General features: G+C 31.2%; 1 protein-coding gene and 1 pseudogene across 2 annotated transcripts; both read right to left on the minus strand.

Annotated features, from left to right (window-relative positions):
* Positions 1–413: 413 nt before the first annotated feature.
* On the minus strand, positions 414–1,283 carry LOC107608201 (NDR1/HIN1-like protein 10 pseudogene; annotated as a pseudogene). The gene has a single exon (XR_015892262.1). The product of XR_015892262.1 is annotated as an NDR1/HIN1-like protein 10 pseudogene (transcript).
* A 9,881-nt stretch (positions 1,284–11,164) lies between these two features.
* LOC107609838 (bystin) lies at positions 11,165–16,773 on the minus strand. Its single transcript, XM_016311882.3, has 12 exons — positions 16,631–16,773; positions 15,738–16,090; positions 15,474–15,600; positions 15,312–15,363; positions 14,850–15,177; positions 14,378–14,457; positions 13,672–13,719; positions 12,772–12,918; positions 12,478–12,550; positions 12,324–12,399; positions 12,034–12,133; positions 11,165–11,462 (listed from the first exon to the last, which is right to left on the minus strand). The coding sequence occupies exons 2-11, from the start codon at positions 16,041–16,043 to the stop codon at positions 12,054–12,056; spliced, it is 1,317 nt and encodes a 438-aa protein (XP_016167368.1). The 5' UTR covers positions 16,044–16,090; positions 16,631–16,773; the 3' UTR covers positions 11,165–11,462; positions 12,034–12,053.
* Positions 16,774–17,185: the final 412 nt, after the last annotated feature.

Here is a 17,185-nt window from a genome sequence, read left to right on the forward strand (position 1 = left end):
AAAGCATACTTTATTATTTGTGTTAAAATTTTTATTGTAATGGTAGTCCAATTTGTTAATATAAAAATTAATTTAGATGGTGTTGTAATTATTCATTAATTATATTACGAAAATGTTTGGTAACAAAAAAAAATTAGCTAAAAACAGCTATAACTTGTCTTATCTAGTATTCATTAATTGTTGCGACAATTAATAAATGTTAAATAAGACAAATTCTGACTGATTTTTTTTGTTTCCCTAGCATTACTTATTATATTAATAGTTGATCTATTTTTTATGAAAAGAATACAAAATTTGAATTCTCAATTCTGATAAAAAACAACAAAAAACACATTTTAATTTTATCCAATTATGTGATTTAAGAATTGAAAATTTTAAATTAAATAAAAAAATTTATTAACAATAGCTGAAAGTACGTAAATTATTAATTTTATAAAATATCTAACAATTAATTACCAAGTCAAATAAAGAATGAATAAAATATTTGGTCGAATAGGATTGTCTAAATTACGCATTGCCACCCCTAAACGTAAGAATCAGAAATCAATATCGCACTTGGTGGGCGTAAAGAAGGTGAAAGCATTGGTGCCATTGACGAATGGAACCTTGAGATCACACTTCACTTTGGGCCTGTAAGTGCGAGTAATAACATCACCAAGCCTAAACCTCATCCTGAAGTAGAGCTTCACGTAGATATCAAAAGACCTACTGTTCTTGTCATCGCTGATCTGTGAGTAGCGGCTATAATCAAGAAAAGTGTTCTGTTCTCCGGAGAAAACACCGGTCATGGCGTTGGTTTGCTTCTTGTATTGCCTAAAGGAGTTCATGAAAGTGATGACGTCGGAAGTGGCGAATTGCGTGTCCATGAAGAAGGCTTCGGCTAAAACCTTGTCGTAGTAGATGCTGAGCTTCTTGTTTGGGTTGTGGGCGGTGAAGTTGAGCACCATGTTGTAGCGGAGTTGGGTGGTGTTGCTGTTGTAATCGAATTTCGTTATCTCTGCTTCGTTGACGTAGAACTTGAATATGCGAGGTTGAACCACCAGGTAGAATATCACTCCTGCTATCACCACCAGCACGATGAGCGCAAGAAGAATCTTCCAGAAGACGCTGAATAGGCAGCAGAAGCAGCTTCTTCTGCTTCGGTCAGGGCGGTAGCGCCGTGGCGGCTCAGCCGGTGGAATGGCTGGTCCGTAGTAGGCTCCGTTCAAGTTTGGTTGCTTATTATCAGCCATGCTTAATTAATTAAGAGATAGAAATAGATGTGATTATTGAATTGTTGTGATGATGATGAGGGAGATAGATGAGAAATGATGAGTTTATATATACAATAGAATTGTAGAAGAAGGCACTAACGCGGTTGTGGAATTGACCGGGTGCATCTTTGGATACATGTAGCATTGTTGAATTCATTGAGTTTCTCTCTCTTTTCTATATCTTCCGAAATCGCCACGAACCAACTGAAGAAAATTCCACGCGAGCTGAATGAATTCAATAAGTTTCTCTTCAAAATTATTAAAACAAATCGATTTTTTTGGACTGTTTCATACATGTTCATGTAAAAATAACGATAGTAGTTAGCTTTACCTGAATTTCTCCTGTGGGAATTATATGGAGACGCGCCAAATTTTGGTACAAAAGTTAGAAGTTGTTGTAATATATTATTTATATAACACTTATTGACGTTAAAAATATTTTTTTATAAATATTTTTTATTTTAAAATATAATTATTTGTTTAGTCATATTAAAAATAAAAATAATATTTTTATAATATATTAAAATTAAATTTTATAATTTATTATCTAATAATTAAAATAAAATATTTTTATAGGAAAATAATTATAAAATTTTTGTTGAAATATTCATCTTATTATACTATTTCTTTTTTAAGGAGGATGGGAGACTCGAATTGTTGTTTTGGTGCAGCTCGCAGTTTAACACATGTTGGCATGGTGCCCAATCGAAGAAGGAAGTAAGCAGAGGCGACTAGCGTCGATATGATCCTAATTATTATTTAAGCTTGAATGCACATTTAGACCTTCAAGTCTAGAGACTCGCTGCGTACCCAAATTCCAAATATTTATTTCGTTTTTTAGTTACTTGGTTGATTACATGTACTATCACTAAGCAAATTTAGTCTTTTATTTTTTGGAGCACAAAATAGGAGTAATTAGTTCTTACTGTAGTATTACAATGCTCATATACTTTGTACTTCATGATATTGTATTACAAGGATTCATTCAAAATATTTAAAGAATCTTTTTAAGAAAATTAGTAATATTAGGGTGACGTGTTGCTTAAGGTGAGTTATAACTCCACTTAATAAATTATTTGAGGTGTGTTATAAATCGACTGTTTTAATTATGATGAATTAATATTGGATTTTAATGGTAGGTTTATTCATAACTTACAACAATAATTTTATAGATTTGGTATACATACATGTCTTTTTAGCATATAAGCTATGAAGCACGGATTCTTCTATGGTGCCAGCGTATCGTGTCAGACACGAATCCGACACCAACACTCGACGGATACTTCAAACGAGCGTATCGGTGGCGTGTCTTCTTACGGTGCAAAATTTTGGTGAAACTGTCACGAATCCGAACGAGTCCGACCCAATTTTGTGATTTTATGGCCCAATTAACCGATTTTTTTAATTTTTAAATATTTTAAAATCAAAACAAATCAAAATTTAAATTTAAAAATAAAATAATTAATAGAAGCAGAGTTGATGACAACAGTCCAAATCTGAGTGAGGTTTCGTATTTATCTTTAGATGAACCAAACATAGAAGCTGTGGTATTTGTGGATGATGGACTTGGAGGAAAAGAAATTGATACATTTTCTGTTAGCGAGATGATAAGAGTAGATTAAAATTTTTTATTTTTTTTAATAATTGCATAATTTTTAGTCTTTTTTATGCAACTATATTTCCTCTTATATTTACAATATGATATTTTATTAATTTGATATATTATTTAAATTTTAATTCACAACGTATCCTAAACGTGTCGTATCCAATTTTTTATAAAAAGAACGTGTCGGCGTATCCGTGTCGTGTCGTATCCGTATCGCGTGTCGTATCGGTGCTTCCTAGCATATAAGTCTATACAAGTTGGCTCAAATTCAACAAAAATAACCCTCAATTTAGAGAGCGTGTAAACACGCGCTTCCTTAACATATTGAATAGCACAAAATGAGAAACAGATCTTTTCCAATGTTTATATCCCGCGTTCTTCCTACTTCTTCGTTTTCTCCTTCTTCTTTGCATTTCTCCTCCTTTTTCTTCGCGTTTCTTCTTCTTCTTCTTCTCATCATCATGCTTTTTATTGTTGTTGTTGTTGCATTTTTTCTCCTCCTCTTTCTATTGATTTTGCAACATTATGTATTTTTTTTATTTAATTTTTTCTCCCAAGAAAAATTATAAGAAAACGAAATAAGAAAATGAAGAAGAAAAAGCAGCAGAAGATAAGGAGGAGGAAGAGGAAGAGTTTTGAATTATGCAGAACTTATCAGAATAAAAATACACCAAAATTTTTTAACAATACACAAAAATTTTTTAGTTTTTACACCGAAATCTTGCTACAAATACAAATAAATATTTTCTTTAGTGCTGCATTTTTTTTTCTTATTTCTTTCTTTATTTTAGTTGAATGAATGTAGGTTCATCCTCTTCCAAGTAATATTGTAGCATTATGTGTTTCTTCATATTCTTTGTTTGATTTTTTTTTATTCTTATTAAGAGAGGAAAACAAGAAGAAACTTGGGAAAATAAAATAAGAAGAAAAAGGTGAATAAAAAAAAGAAGATGATGATGATGGTGAAAAACAAGAAGAAGCAGCAGTAAAAGATGGGGAGGAGAAAGAGGAAGAGTTTTGAATTATGCAGAATTTATCAGAATAGAAATGCACCAAAAAAATTTTATAGTACACCGAAAGATTTTCAAAATACACCGAAATATGTTCAAAAATACACCGAAAGGAGAATGGAACAGATTCATCACAATAATAATTTAGATTCAGAACTCTTACATCGAAATTTTGCTACAAATGCACAAAAATATTTCTTTTAATGCATTTTTTTCTTTTTTTTTTTTTCTTTTAGTTGAATGAATGTAATTAAGTTCATCCTTTTCAAGTAATTTTGCAGCATTATATGTTTCAAGTAAAATAAGAAGAAACTTGAGAAGGTAAAATAAGAAAGAAAAGATAAAGAAGAAGAAGAAGAAGAAGAAGATGATGATGATGATGATGATAATGATAATGAAAAAGAAGTAGCAGTAGGAGATGAGATGGAGGAGGAAGATGAAGAGTTTTGAATTATGCAGAATTTATCAGAATAAAAATACACGGAAAAATTTTCACAGTACACCGAAATATTTTCAAAAATACACGAAACGAAAATGGAACAGATTCCTCACAATAATAATTTAGATTCAGAACTCCTACACCGAAATTTTGCTACAAATGCACAAAAATATTTCTTTTAATGCATTTTTTCTTCTTTTTTTCCTTATTTCTTTCTTTCTTTTAGTTGAATGAATGTGGATTCATCATCTTTTAAGTAATTTTGTAGCATTATGTGTTTCTTCTTCTTTGTTTGATTTTTGTTAAGAGAATAAAATAAGAAAAAACTTGAGAATATAAAATAAGAAGAAAAAGATGAATAAAAAAAAAGATGATGATGATGGTGGTGAAGAAGAAGAAGAAGCAACAGTAGAAGATGAGGAGGAGGAAGAGAAAGAGTTTTGAATTATGCAGAACATATCAGAATAAAAATACACCAAAAAACTTCTACAATACACTGAAAGGTTTCCAAAATACACCGAAAGTTTTCTAAAATACACTGAAACGAGAATGAAACTGATTCATCACAATAATAATTCAAATTCATAACTCCAACACCGAATTTCTTTTATTGATTGCGACACACAAACTCAGTTTAAAAATAACACACAAAAATGACTGAATTATCAACAAAACACATCCAAATCAATTTTGGATCAATCAACGTCATCAATATGACAAAAATTTTACGATAACGATAATAATAACGACGACAACGATAGCGACAATACGTATAAGTAGAAGATGACGATGACTATAACGATGATGATCATAATGATGAAGATGATGGAAGAGAAGGAGGAAAACAAATGAGAATGAAGATGATAGAGGAGAAGGAGGAAAAAGAAGGAGAAGAAAAAATTCCAATGAAAAGACGAGGAGGAGGAGGAGGAGGAGGAGGAGGAGGAGGAGGAGGAGGAGGAGGAGGAGGAGGAGGAGGAGGAGATGATGGTGTTGGTGACGGCGATAACGAAGTGTCAGGGGTGGCAAAGAAAAAGAAGAAGAAGCGCGTGAGGTAAATTAGATTAGAGAAACTTGTATAAATTTATATGTCAAAATAATTTGTATGTGGAGAATATTTGTAATCTTATTAAATAATCATTTTTGTCATCTTAATAACTAAAATTCATAACATCAATGTTATTTTTGATCTCTATATAAGTGATAAGTCATGGTACATTAGTACTTTATCTCTCGGCAAAGAGTAAGTTCAAAGTTTTGAATTATATATAATATGAGTTTAGCTTAAAGCACATGTAATTAAATTAGGTTGGTGTATTAATTAGTTTATTAATTCGCTTAAATAAGTATTAAGAATGGTTGAATACGGTTATATTAGTGAAAAAAAATCAAAATTTATTTTATTACTTAAAATATTTATTATTTAATTAATACTTTTTATTATTAAACATTTTTAAACTGTGAAGTGGTACCATAAAAAGATAAAAAAAAAAAAAAGCTTATTAGAACACATGTTAAATCATTATTAATGGTTAAAAGTTGTCAAAATTTTATTTTAATAAATATACAATAAATATATTTTTTAAAAATATTTTTGTTATGTAATATATTTTTGTTAGGTTATTAATAAGGATCTAGCTAACAATAAGTCAATAAGCATTTTTGAAATGCACTCTATATTAATTAATTGTCATTAATTAGTGATTATTTAAATTTTATTTTTTAAAAATATAAAATTAATGATTATTAATTGCAGTTGTTTAAAATTGGTTGTTTAGGAGTTGTTTATTTATACTTTTTCTTAATAGAAATTATTCTGTCCAATCTGCTTTCTTTATTTTATAAACCACACATATATATAATTGATATTCTTACCCAACAGTAAAATTTCTTAAAATATCAAGACTAATTATAAACTAAACAACAAAAATTTACCTAAATTATATACAAATTTTTTATACTAATTATAAAAAATTTACCTAAATTATATATCAAGACTTTAGAGTAGATTTTGAGCATTCTTGGCTTAGAAAGAGTAATTAGGCAATCTTGAGTCATGAATACTCAAAATCTACTCTAAAGCCCAACCAAGCATTTTGTCAAACACTTGGAAGGCATAAAAGGAAAGCATAGTAAATTGCAAGGAATGTAAATCTACACTACTCAATTGCAAGGAATTAAACAACAATAAAGCAAATCAATAATAAAAGAACATGAATCATAAATTGCATTAAAGGAAAATAGAAGAAGAAAGAGTGCATCAACAACAAAGTAAGCAATTACAAGAATGAAATACAAAATTAGAGAGAGGAAGAGTAGAGGAACAAGAAATTGTAAAGGAAAAGTAAATCAAAACATGAATTAAACCTAGACCTAAGAAATTCTAATCCTAATTCTAGAGAGAAGATGAAGCTTCTCTCTCTAGAAACTAAACTACATGATGCTAAAACTTCAAACAATTGCTCCCCCCTTTGCCCAAGCTTGAATTCTGCATGAAATAACATTAGAAATGAATTGGGTTGGGCCCAAAGTGCTTCAGAAATCGTTGGGGGCGATTCCACTTTAGTGGGCCACGAGCAGCATCGGCGCGCACACGTACATGGCGCGTGCGCGCCCCTATATGCGAAGCAACATATGACAAATTTTATATTATTTCGAAGCCCCGGATGTTAGCTTTCCAACGCAAATGGAACCGCCTCATTTGAACCTCTATAGCTCAAGTTATGGTCGATTGAGTGCGAAGAGGTCAGGCTTGACAGCTTTACGGTTCCTTCATTTTTTCATGAGTTCTCCCACTTTGCATGCTTTTTCTTCATTCCTTCCATCCAATACTTCCCTTATGAACCTGAAATCACTCAACAAACACATCAAGGCATCGAATGGAATTAAAGTGAATTAAAATCACCAATTTTAGGGCCTAAAAAGCATGTTTTTACACTTAAGCACAAATCAAGGGAGAATTGCAAAACCATGCTATTTCATTGAATAAATGTGGGAAAAAGTGATAAAATTCCCTAAAATAAGCACAAGATAAACCACAAAATTGGAGTTTATCATGTTGCATGCCACTTAAAAGGCCAAAGTTGAAGTCCTTGGAGTTGGCTATTGCTGGGCGTTTAGGGCGCCACTTTCTGGCGTGTGGAATGCCACTTTTTGTACCTGGGAGTGGAGCTAGCGTGTGACATACCAATGGTTCTTGGGAGGTGCACTTTGGCGAAGAAACAGGGTCGCAGGCATGTGGCACGCTAAGGTTGGGCTCTGTTTTTATGTGCTAGAAGATGAGGATCGTTTGTGGTTTAAACTGAACGTCTACTATAGATTATTATATATTATTGGAAAGCTTTGAATGTTAGCTTTCTAATGCCACTGAAACCACTTCATTTGGATCCCTATAGTTCAAGTTATTCTTGTTGGAGTATAATGAGGTCAGGGTTGCAAATTCTCTTTGAACTTCCCTGGGCTTGTTTTCAACTCTTGCTTCCCTGGAAGGTTGTTTCCTCTTGCATGCCACCTTCCTTGCTTCTCCTAAAGGCTTATTTGATTGTCCATCTCTTTCTTTGTTCTTGCCTAAAATCTTTGAACAATTTTCTAAATATATCCCAAGAAACATTGATTAAAGCACAAAAATCTCAATTAAAATAAGAAAATCACTAACTTTGTTAAAAAAATCCAAGAAACATTGATTAAAAACATGAAAATCTTAATAAAAATAAGAGATCACTAATTTTATTCAAAGAAATAATAACTAAAAATAACTAAAGATGCTCATGCATCAATTTGACTAAGCTTTCTGTTATTAATAATATATATAGGGTATGTGATTATTTTCTTTAAGTAATCATTCTTTAATTCATGGTGAAAACTCAAATGCAGTGTCTTTATGTGAAGTTTATATTTAAAAACTGTTAGATAATTTGATTAAATCATCATCCAACGATTTTTAAATATCTTTACATGAATACAACTATTTGGACTCTTTATCTTAGGTTGTGTTTGTTTGTTAAGACATGAACACAAATACATAGACATGGTGGTATATGTCAACCGTTTGTTTGGTGAGACACGAATTTTTATGGACACGGTGGTACATAAATACACATAAAATACATGTATTTTGTGTTCTTCCTTAAAACTAAGACTCTGAGACACAATGGATATGACACAAAATTTGACCTGTTTACTCTTTCACTCTTTGTTCTCCCTCCTCCTTTTTTCCTTTTCCCTCTTCTCTCTTCTACCGATGATCTTCTCTCTTGCTTCCTCCACTGCCGTTGCTACCATCCCCGCGCCCTCTTCTCTTCGTCTTCCCTATTTCACTCTCCAGATTCTCTTTTCTCTTCATCTAGATTTGCACTCCCACATCTGCAGATCAAATTAACCAATATCCAAAAACACACAGAGAGAGAGAGAGAGAGAGAGATGCACCGAAGGTGATCACAGAGCCATCAACGAGCCATTGAGATATCAGGCGTTGAGCATTGCTTAACGTTCCCAATTAATGCCGCCTCAACTCCGCTTCGCCTCTCCACCTCCATTAGGATGCTCCCCTTTCTTTTCACCTTTCTTTTTTCTCTTTTGTTTATGTTTGGTTCAATTAATTTCTTTTAAATAAAAATTATTGAGTTAATTATTGATAAAAATTTTTTGTTGAGTTTCTGGTAGTAATTTAGGTTAATGTTAAAATTTTCGTAATAATAAATGGTAGAAAATAATGGTGATTATAATACTGATAAAGTATATTAAAAAAATAAAATTGATATTTATTTTATATATGTATATTTTATATGTTATCATTAAATACATTAAAAAATTTATATACTTTTGTGTTTATATATATATATATATATATATATATATAAAAGACACTAACCAAACAACCTTAATTCATATATGGACAACTTGTAAACATGAAAAGCAAGAAAGAAAAAAGATCGGGGAGGGTAGGGGAATTTTTCTCCTAGCCAGGTAATAAGAATAAACTATTTTAATACAATCGCAATAATGAAGTTAGCTTAATTGAATTAAATGGTACTTAGCTTATTACTCATATACTATTATATATCTTTGTTTAACCTAATTTTGTCGGTGATCTTTTGTCAATAAATCATATGCAGGTAACACTAATTCAATTTGTAGTTTATCCTAACTTCAAAATTGAAATCTTATGGTTCTTAATCTTTAAGTTTTTTATTTTTTATTTTTTAAAAAAGTACTATAAACTAAGGTATTTAAACAAAACAAAATGTATTAAATTTAATTTTAAAAGCTTAATTAAATTTGTTTGGCTTCAGCTAATTAAGACATACATACACTCAATTTCTTACCTTAGAAAGTGTGATATATCATTTAAAAAAAATGGCATAGATTACTTGTTACCTGTGCTAAAATCTTATAATTTTTTATGCTAGTGAGATAAGAATAATAAAAAGTAAATTATAAATTTCTTAGTTATAAAAAATTAGTTATTATATTATAAATTTTTTAAAATAAACTATTAAATAAATATACATAGATAATTTATTTGATTTTATTTATTTATTTATTTATTATTATTATTATTATTATTATTATTATTATTATTCATAAAATGCGATGATGTTGCTTCATTTGTCTCCACATCCTTGATCCAACCTTGTGGTCTTGTGGATCACGTTATTATCGTGCAGCCTTTAATCCTCCATCTTTTATGTTAGTTTTTTGTGTTCTCATCTCATCTCATCTCATCATGCATACTCATTTAGAAAAAAAGAAAAAAAAAACACACACACACACACACTGTTTCTATGTACCAAGGGGGCATATAGTTGGTGGAACTAAACTGTGTATGTGAATAAGACATTTGGAAAATCGAATCACATTAACGTCAAAGAAAATGTGCAATGTGATATAGAAGTTACAAGATAGGTTTGATAGAAATTACCATCCTAATTCAACTTTCGGATTCAGAAATTTTAAGGCAATAGGTTCAAGATCTGCTTACAAACATTCGAACACAAGTACCAAATTAGTTTACCAAAACCTCCAAAAAGGACCCAACTCAATTTTTTGGCCGCTCAAGTTTTTCACTATTAATTCATTTATTATGTGCAGTGAAAATATTACTGTATAAAAAACTCATTCATATATTTGATCAAAGAAGATATTCTCAAAGATGTTATGCATGCGTCTATTCATCTCATATCAGCATGGTCAATGTCAAACAAAAATTCAATTAATTATCCACACATGACACAAACTTATAAATTTGGACAAAAACAAGTCTATAATAGGGTGTTTTTTTTTAAATAAATAAAATAATATTTTAATTACTAAAATAAATAATTTATAACATTTATACTGAAATGCGTCGCTTCTCTTATCTCGTTTACAATATAAATGAGATAAGATAACACGAGATAAGGTCAAATAGAAATATAATTTATATATCATTTACAGTATAAACGAAATACATATTATCATATTTCGTTAAAATTGTAAACGAAATAGGTGAATAATTATAATGTTTATACCGTAAACAAGATACGTGAAGACAAATTTTCAACAACTATAAAAGAAGGTAGAATCATTTGTATTCTCCACGAATATTTTAGTACTTCTTTTCTATCTATTTTTTCTGAAAATAAACCAAAATATCTAATAATAGTAGATACTTAGTTGTAAGTATATATCTGAATTGCCGTATAAAAAATAATAGGGATAATAGTGTGTTTAAATACGTGTTATCTCCTTTACACTGTAAACGAGATAGAGAAACAAGCATTTTTGTAAAAACGTTACAACTTATTTATTTCAGTAATTAAAACATTTTTTTATTTAAAAAATCCCTATAATAGTGTTTGCCTAGAAATAAAACTAATAACCAATCATCAGTAAATATAAATAAAATATTTAAAAATATTCCAGTTATGGACCAAAATTGGCGGTAGCATAAACACAATGTGCAGCCACCCTAGGGAATATATCCTTCAAAATTGTAATAAAAGCAACCGACATTAAAAAATTTTAAAAAATATCAAGTTTGCCTTTAACATGATGAATTATATTTTGCTATTCTAATGGAAAATAATACTGTTATATAATACTAAAGCTGCAAAGCCACCCACTGATTTAAGATGATTGCAACTCCTAATTTTTGTTCTCTCCAAAAAACAAACCTGCGATGGAAAACAAGCATTTCAAGGCTTCAAAATCTAAATTAAATATCTAAATAAATAAAAGATAGAGATTCAAGATTGTACAAAGCTAAACCAACACATACATTCCTTAAAAGTTTTGAAAGGAAAAATAAATAACCTATTTAGTCCAGAATTTAATGCTGATAAAAACTACACAAACCAGGCAGTATTTACTACTTAGTAATATTACTAAACCAACAAATTATGCCATGGATGTTTAAATTCTAGCTTCTGTTTTGTGTACCTGTTCTCTGAAGTGAAGATATCATTTTCAGATGGTAAAGCGCCACCGGATTAATAAAATAAAAATGATTACCATCTTAAAATTTATTGATCCAATGGTAAAACCCCGTTATATTACCTTGTCAACTGGAATCTAAAGTGAGATCCTCACTCACTAAAGAGGATCCAAACTGCTGTGACACTATTGTCATATCAGATATTTATTCAATTAACCAACAATTAATCAACACAACTTAACAAAAAGATGAATAAATAAAACAGCATTAAAACTTAAAACAAACTACTAATAACAATCTAAAGATTGTACCAGATCCATATAGAATTAAATTAGTCCTCCTCCATTGGAACCTCTGGAATGTCAAAACGATCTTCTTCAATGGGCTTGATAATCACAGATACTGGCGAAGGTACTGGGTATGTCAAGGAAACGGCCGGAGGTACAAAAGGTCAAACAATCATAATTAGGTGGTTCCATAATATTTAGAGCTAGACATGTTACGTTTAAAACACAATCCCTTATTTCTCAAGATTGAAAATTGCTTTAAAATTGTCCATGCATTAGCCAGAGCATTTAGAATCTCTTTAACAAAAGGATATAGATTGACATGAGATCTTCGTCCTTTTCACCTCGGTTTCGGCTGTGGTCCAGCTCTTTAATAATTTCAGGTGTAACCTGTAGCAAGGGAAAGTAAATTATGACCAGAAACTTAAAACACAAGCAAAGCAGCCCAGACAGGGATACGGAACTCACTAATCTATGATTTTGCTTTTCAAGTAGAATCCTTAAGTTATCCTTGTCTTCCTTTAGCAGCTCATTTTTGTACCTGAAAGAGACATCAATCGAGAACACTCGATTAGAAAGCCTGCTGGAAAATTGATGATAATTCCTACCTGGGACAAGGTAGATTATTAAGGCATAGACAACAAATTGATGAACATCAAGACTCTAAGAACATTTAATAACACACAAATCTTTTTTAAAACATTAACCAAGTGGGAAGAAACATTTATATCAAATGATTAAGGGAAATGGCAAATCACTGACCTCTGCACAAATGCAAGAAGTGTCTGGTGCCATATAACAGGCATTAGTCTAGTGTCGTCGAGAAATCTCATAAAGTGAGCCACTACTGCATCAACCACCCGATACGGCAAAGCATATTTCTTCTCCAGTAAAATCTTTATGAAATAGCTGCAACGATTACCAGAATTAATTGCCATGACATATTAAGGAAGAAAAGCTATTTTGATCAGATGCTTTATAGTGCTATATCATCTAAGACATGAACAAAGCACATTAATTAAATCAGAATGCATTAAGGCTGTCCAACATCTTTTGAATCCAATGTTTTGGGAGAAGACCATTGGTTTACCAGGCCCTATTATTGGGAATCCAATTAATCCAACTCAATCCATAGAGGTCCCAAAGGGGGTGGTCCTGGCTCTCCCAACAAGAACTTCTCTCATTTCCAATAGTCGAACCTCCTAGTTATAACCCCAAGCTTTAATGTTACATGGAACATTTTCTAATGAACTATATTATTTATTAATTAATTATTAAAGATTAACTTTATTTCATTTTTTTTATAACAATTCACAGTTGATGTTATTGTCGTTATGTATGCATCTTTATGAACATTATATGGGCATAGGGGGAAAGAGTGAAAGGAAAACCTTTGGAAATATATGCATACACATCTAAACAAATTATCCTCTATTTGAGATAGAACTAGGCATCTAGTATCTATAAGGCATATGGTCTTCAGAGGACTTTCACTCAAACGTGTTGAGAGACTGGAAAGCTACAATCCACCGATGTAATGTTTTTCATGGTATTTTTTTATTTGGGAGGATCTCTTTTCCTCCATTTCTTTCTATTTGCTCTTCTATATCTTAATGAAATTTTTTGTTATCAAAATAAATAAATGGTTACAAGATTAAATACCTCGTGGTGCCACAATATTCCATCCTTGCCAGCCTCAATAGCGCAGCACTGTAAATAGATTGAGAGTTTTCAGTGAGTCTTGCATTGCAAACAAATCAATTTATATTTATTCTACATTAACATTTATGCACCAGGTATCCACCATTAACAGTAAATTTTCAAACTTTGACTAGCAGCAAATGCAAGGCTATCCTGCCACTATAATATTGTATAACAAGATCGATTTTCTTTTGTTGTTATTGCTCAAAGCTGACATCAAACTGTCTTACAATAATAATATTTATTTCAATCCACGTGATGGTTTAAATTTGGGCAATGTCCACAATGCATCTTGCTAAACAAGGTGCATCATGCTTTGAAGAGCACATATATACAAACCAATTATTTGAACATTATAAACTTCTCCCGAAAGCTACTGATTTTTGAACAATGGCCAACACCCATAAAAAGCACCACCACTCTTTTATTAGATGCCTCTAAAAATCTAGACATCCATCAAGTGATCAACAACATTGAATATCAAAGAGAACATAACTAATTACACTATCCTTTCACCAATAATGATATGTTTCTCCAACTAAAGTCCAAGAAACCAACTCAAAAAAACCACTATACAACACATTTTAGTGAACTGTAAGATACCAAGCACTAATGATGCTGCCAAATATTATAATTTCACAAGGCATAATTGACAAAGTTCACATACCTAGAATGGAATGAAGGAATAGAAACCTTTGACATGGCACTTCCGATAATGATCGCTTCCCTATTCTCGCATCTGCAAGACTGACGGTGAAAAATATTGTCAGATTTTCACAAGAAAAATGAATTAACATGTTGAGTTATAGATTGTATTGTAAACTAGTTTGTGTAAACTAGCATTATAAATCTTATTTGGCTTCAATAGCTAAATTCCAAATTATGATCACTAACAAACGTACATGTTTTTGTTCATTACATAGAACTTAAACCCAAACTAATCCAGAATATAAATTGCTCTTTCAAACTTCTTGAAATTTAGAAATCAAATAGTCTTCAATATGCCAAAAGCTTAAAGAATACTACTATAGATTCAAATCAATTTTGCATTGCATATCAAATACTATCTGATAAAATATAAACAAATGATTTACAAACACAAAAGGTCAAAGCAATGTAAAGTATAAATAATTACATACCTCACAGAGTGGAAACAAAATTCCCTTAAAGAATGCACCAGGTTTATATAATGCCTTTTTGAGAGTTTCGTATACACTAAAATGCAGCTTTTTACTTTTCCTTATGTCCTCTCTCACTCTTGGAAGCAAGACAAGCTTGTAGAACCGTTCTGCCTTTTTCGTATTTAAATTAGAAGCAAAAATCCTAGTTACTTGATACAAAGCATGTGGTGACCAATTCTCAGGTTCGGTCAAATACAATATCTCTTCCCATTGTGCCATGGAAGGGACGGGTTTGATTGCCTTGGGTAATTTACCTGTGGTATATTTACTAAGTATTGTCCCTACTCTGCAGAGAGAAAATAGAAAATCAGTTGGGCATAATATCAAGCACATAGCAAGGTGCTAACAATCTCAACAAAAAGGAAGTTGTCCATCTGAACTCTATATGAACATAGAAAATTGAATTGGATTCGCAATTACCCCTTGTATAAGTCAATTACGAACTGGTCCAATTTAGGCACCGATTGATGTTCTAGACAAAGAACAATATCATAAATAACAAGAAAGAATAAAAAGTCAAACCTCAAAAGAAAAGGAAACAGCAAAAGTCGAAAAGGAAAAGTGGATGAATTTTAATGATACCCAAAGAAACAGAACCAGCCTTTTCTTTTATTCTTTCAACAATGAGATCCGCAAGTGTTTTCTGCCGATCCTGCCGGTTCGACAAGAAAGCCTCTATTATTCTCTCGTCCTCCTCATTAATATTCTCCTGATTTTCAATATTATGAACAAGGAATAATCAAACACACTAATATAAATAAGCATATAATAATTTGCACTTTAAGATGCAGGGGATTCAAAGGTGCTACAAATGAGAAATTTGCATCAATGAGAGTGTTCACTCACTTCATATCCATCAAACTGGCTTTGAGTCTCATCAAATCCAGGAAATTCATCGATATTGCCATCCTCGTCTTCTATGTCGATGGGCAGCTCTTTAATTTCATGGAAGGAACTGTTGACATTCTCCTCTTCCTCCTTCTGCTGAATCAAAGCTTCCTTCATGATCCTGGAGGTGATGTTCGAATCAATCAACTTGGCTTCCTTCTGGTGCTGTTTGGGAGCTTTGGTGCGCTTTTTCCGCTTCACAGACTCAGTGCCATCAGGAGCAAACTGCTCCGGATTGAGAATCCTTTCCTTCCTCTTCCCCATTGATGAAGCGTCTTCTTACTGAAAACCGTCTCTATTGGTGTTTCTTTCTGCAAGAATCAATGGAAAAAAAAAAGGGTTATAAAACTTGACTCAAGTGATTAAGAATGTTGAGGCATATCAGCATATGGTCATTAGTTCAACCGGTAGACGATATCATAATTAAAAATGCATTAAAACCCAAACTAATTGTCGCTAACACAATTTTTTTTTCCGATGAAAAAGCAATGTGCATGCATAAGGCAACAAAAATAAATTTGTAACAAACAGCAATGATATGGAAAACCGTAATTGCATTTACATAATCATTATATGCTCTTTTTTTTAACCAATAATAATAATATTGACTTTTCAAATTAGGAATTTGCTAGGTAGACAAAGGCTTTTGTGAACCATGTGAATAATCGGCTCTAAAATTAGTTCAATAAAGTAAAAATACACTACACTCTTAAATTACCCATCTAAATTTTAATATTAGAATAACTATCCGCACACCTAATCAATTGAACATCTGATATATTTTCATTGTGACGCTATACTTTTCCTTCAAATTAAAACCAAGGTTTCTTACCAAATAAAAAAAGGTTTACCTGCTCCGCTGCTGGCAATGAAGGGCGACGGATTGGTGGTCGCGGCAGCAACTCTCACAGACGGCAGGAGCGCTGCAGCAGTGTGGTCAGGGGAGCTTTGTGGTTTTTTAACAAGAAAAGTTTTACGTGTTTGTAGGGGAAGATAGAGAGGGATAATGTTAGGGGTTTGGAGGGTTTTAAAGTGTTTTCAATTTTCAATACCAGACCGTGTAAAAGAGAAAAGAAGAGCAGCTCAGCCGCTGAGACCAAAAGTCTTTTTTCATTAGCAGCTCAGCCGTTGATATCCTTTTTATTTTTGAGCGTGATAAATTTTTAATAACAAAAATATTAAAAAAATAAAAAAATATTTTTTTAAAAAATTATAATTTATATTTTATATTTTTTTAAAAGATTTTTTTATCTTAAAAAATATATTTTTTATATAATAAATTAATAAAAAATTATTTTTATCTTATTTTATTTAAATATAATTGATAAATAAAAATATTTTTTTATATAAAATATCTAAATATAAAATTATTTTTATTTTTATAAAAACTTTTTTAAAAAAATTAT

This window comes from Arachis ipaensis, chromosome B7 (genome assembly GCF_059453495.1).
Source record: "Arachis ipaensis isolate K30076 ecotype BB chromosome B7, ASM5945349v1, whole genome shotgun sequence".
Classification (NCBI taxonomy): domain Eukaryota; kingdom Viridiplantae; phylum Streptophyta; class Magnoliopsida; order Fabales; family Fabaceae; genus Arachis; species Arachis ipaensis.

Coding starts and splice junctions, on each gene's coding strand:
- LOC107609838 (XM_016311882.3), bottom strand. CDS start 16,043: ATGGGGAAGAGGAAGGAAAGGATTCTCAATCCGGAGCAGTTTGCTCCT. Junction 12,400..12,477: donor AAAAGCAAAATCATAGATTA/GTGAGTTCCGTA, acceptor CCCTTGCTACAG/GTTACACCTGAAATTATTAA. Junction 12,134..12,323: donor CGAAGATCTCATGTCAATCT/ATATCCTTTTGT, acceptor CATACCCAGTAC/CTTCGCCAGTATCTGTGATT.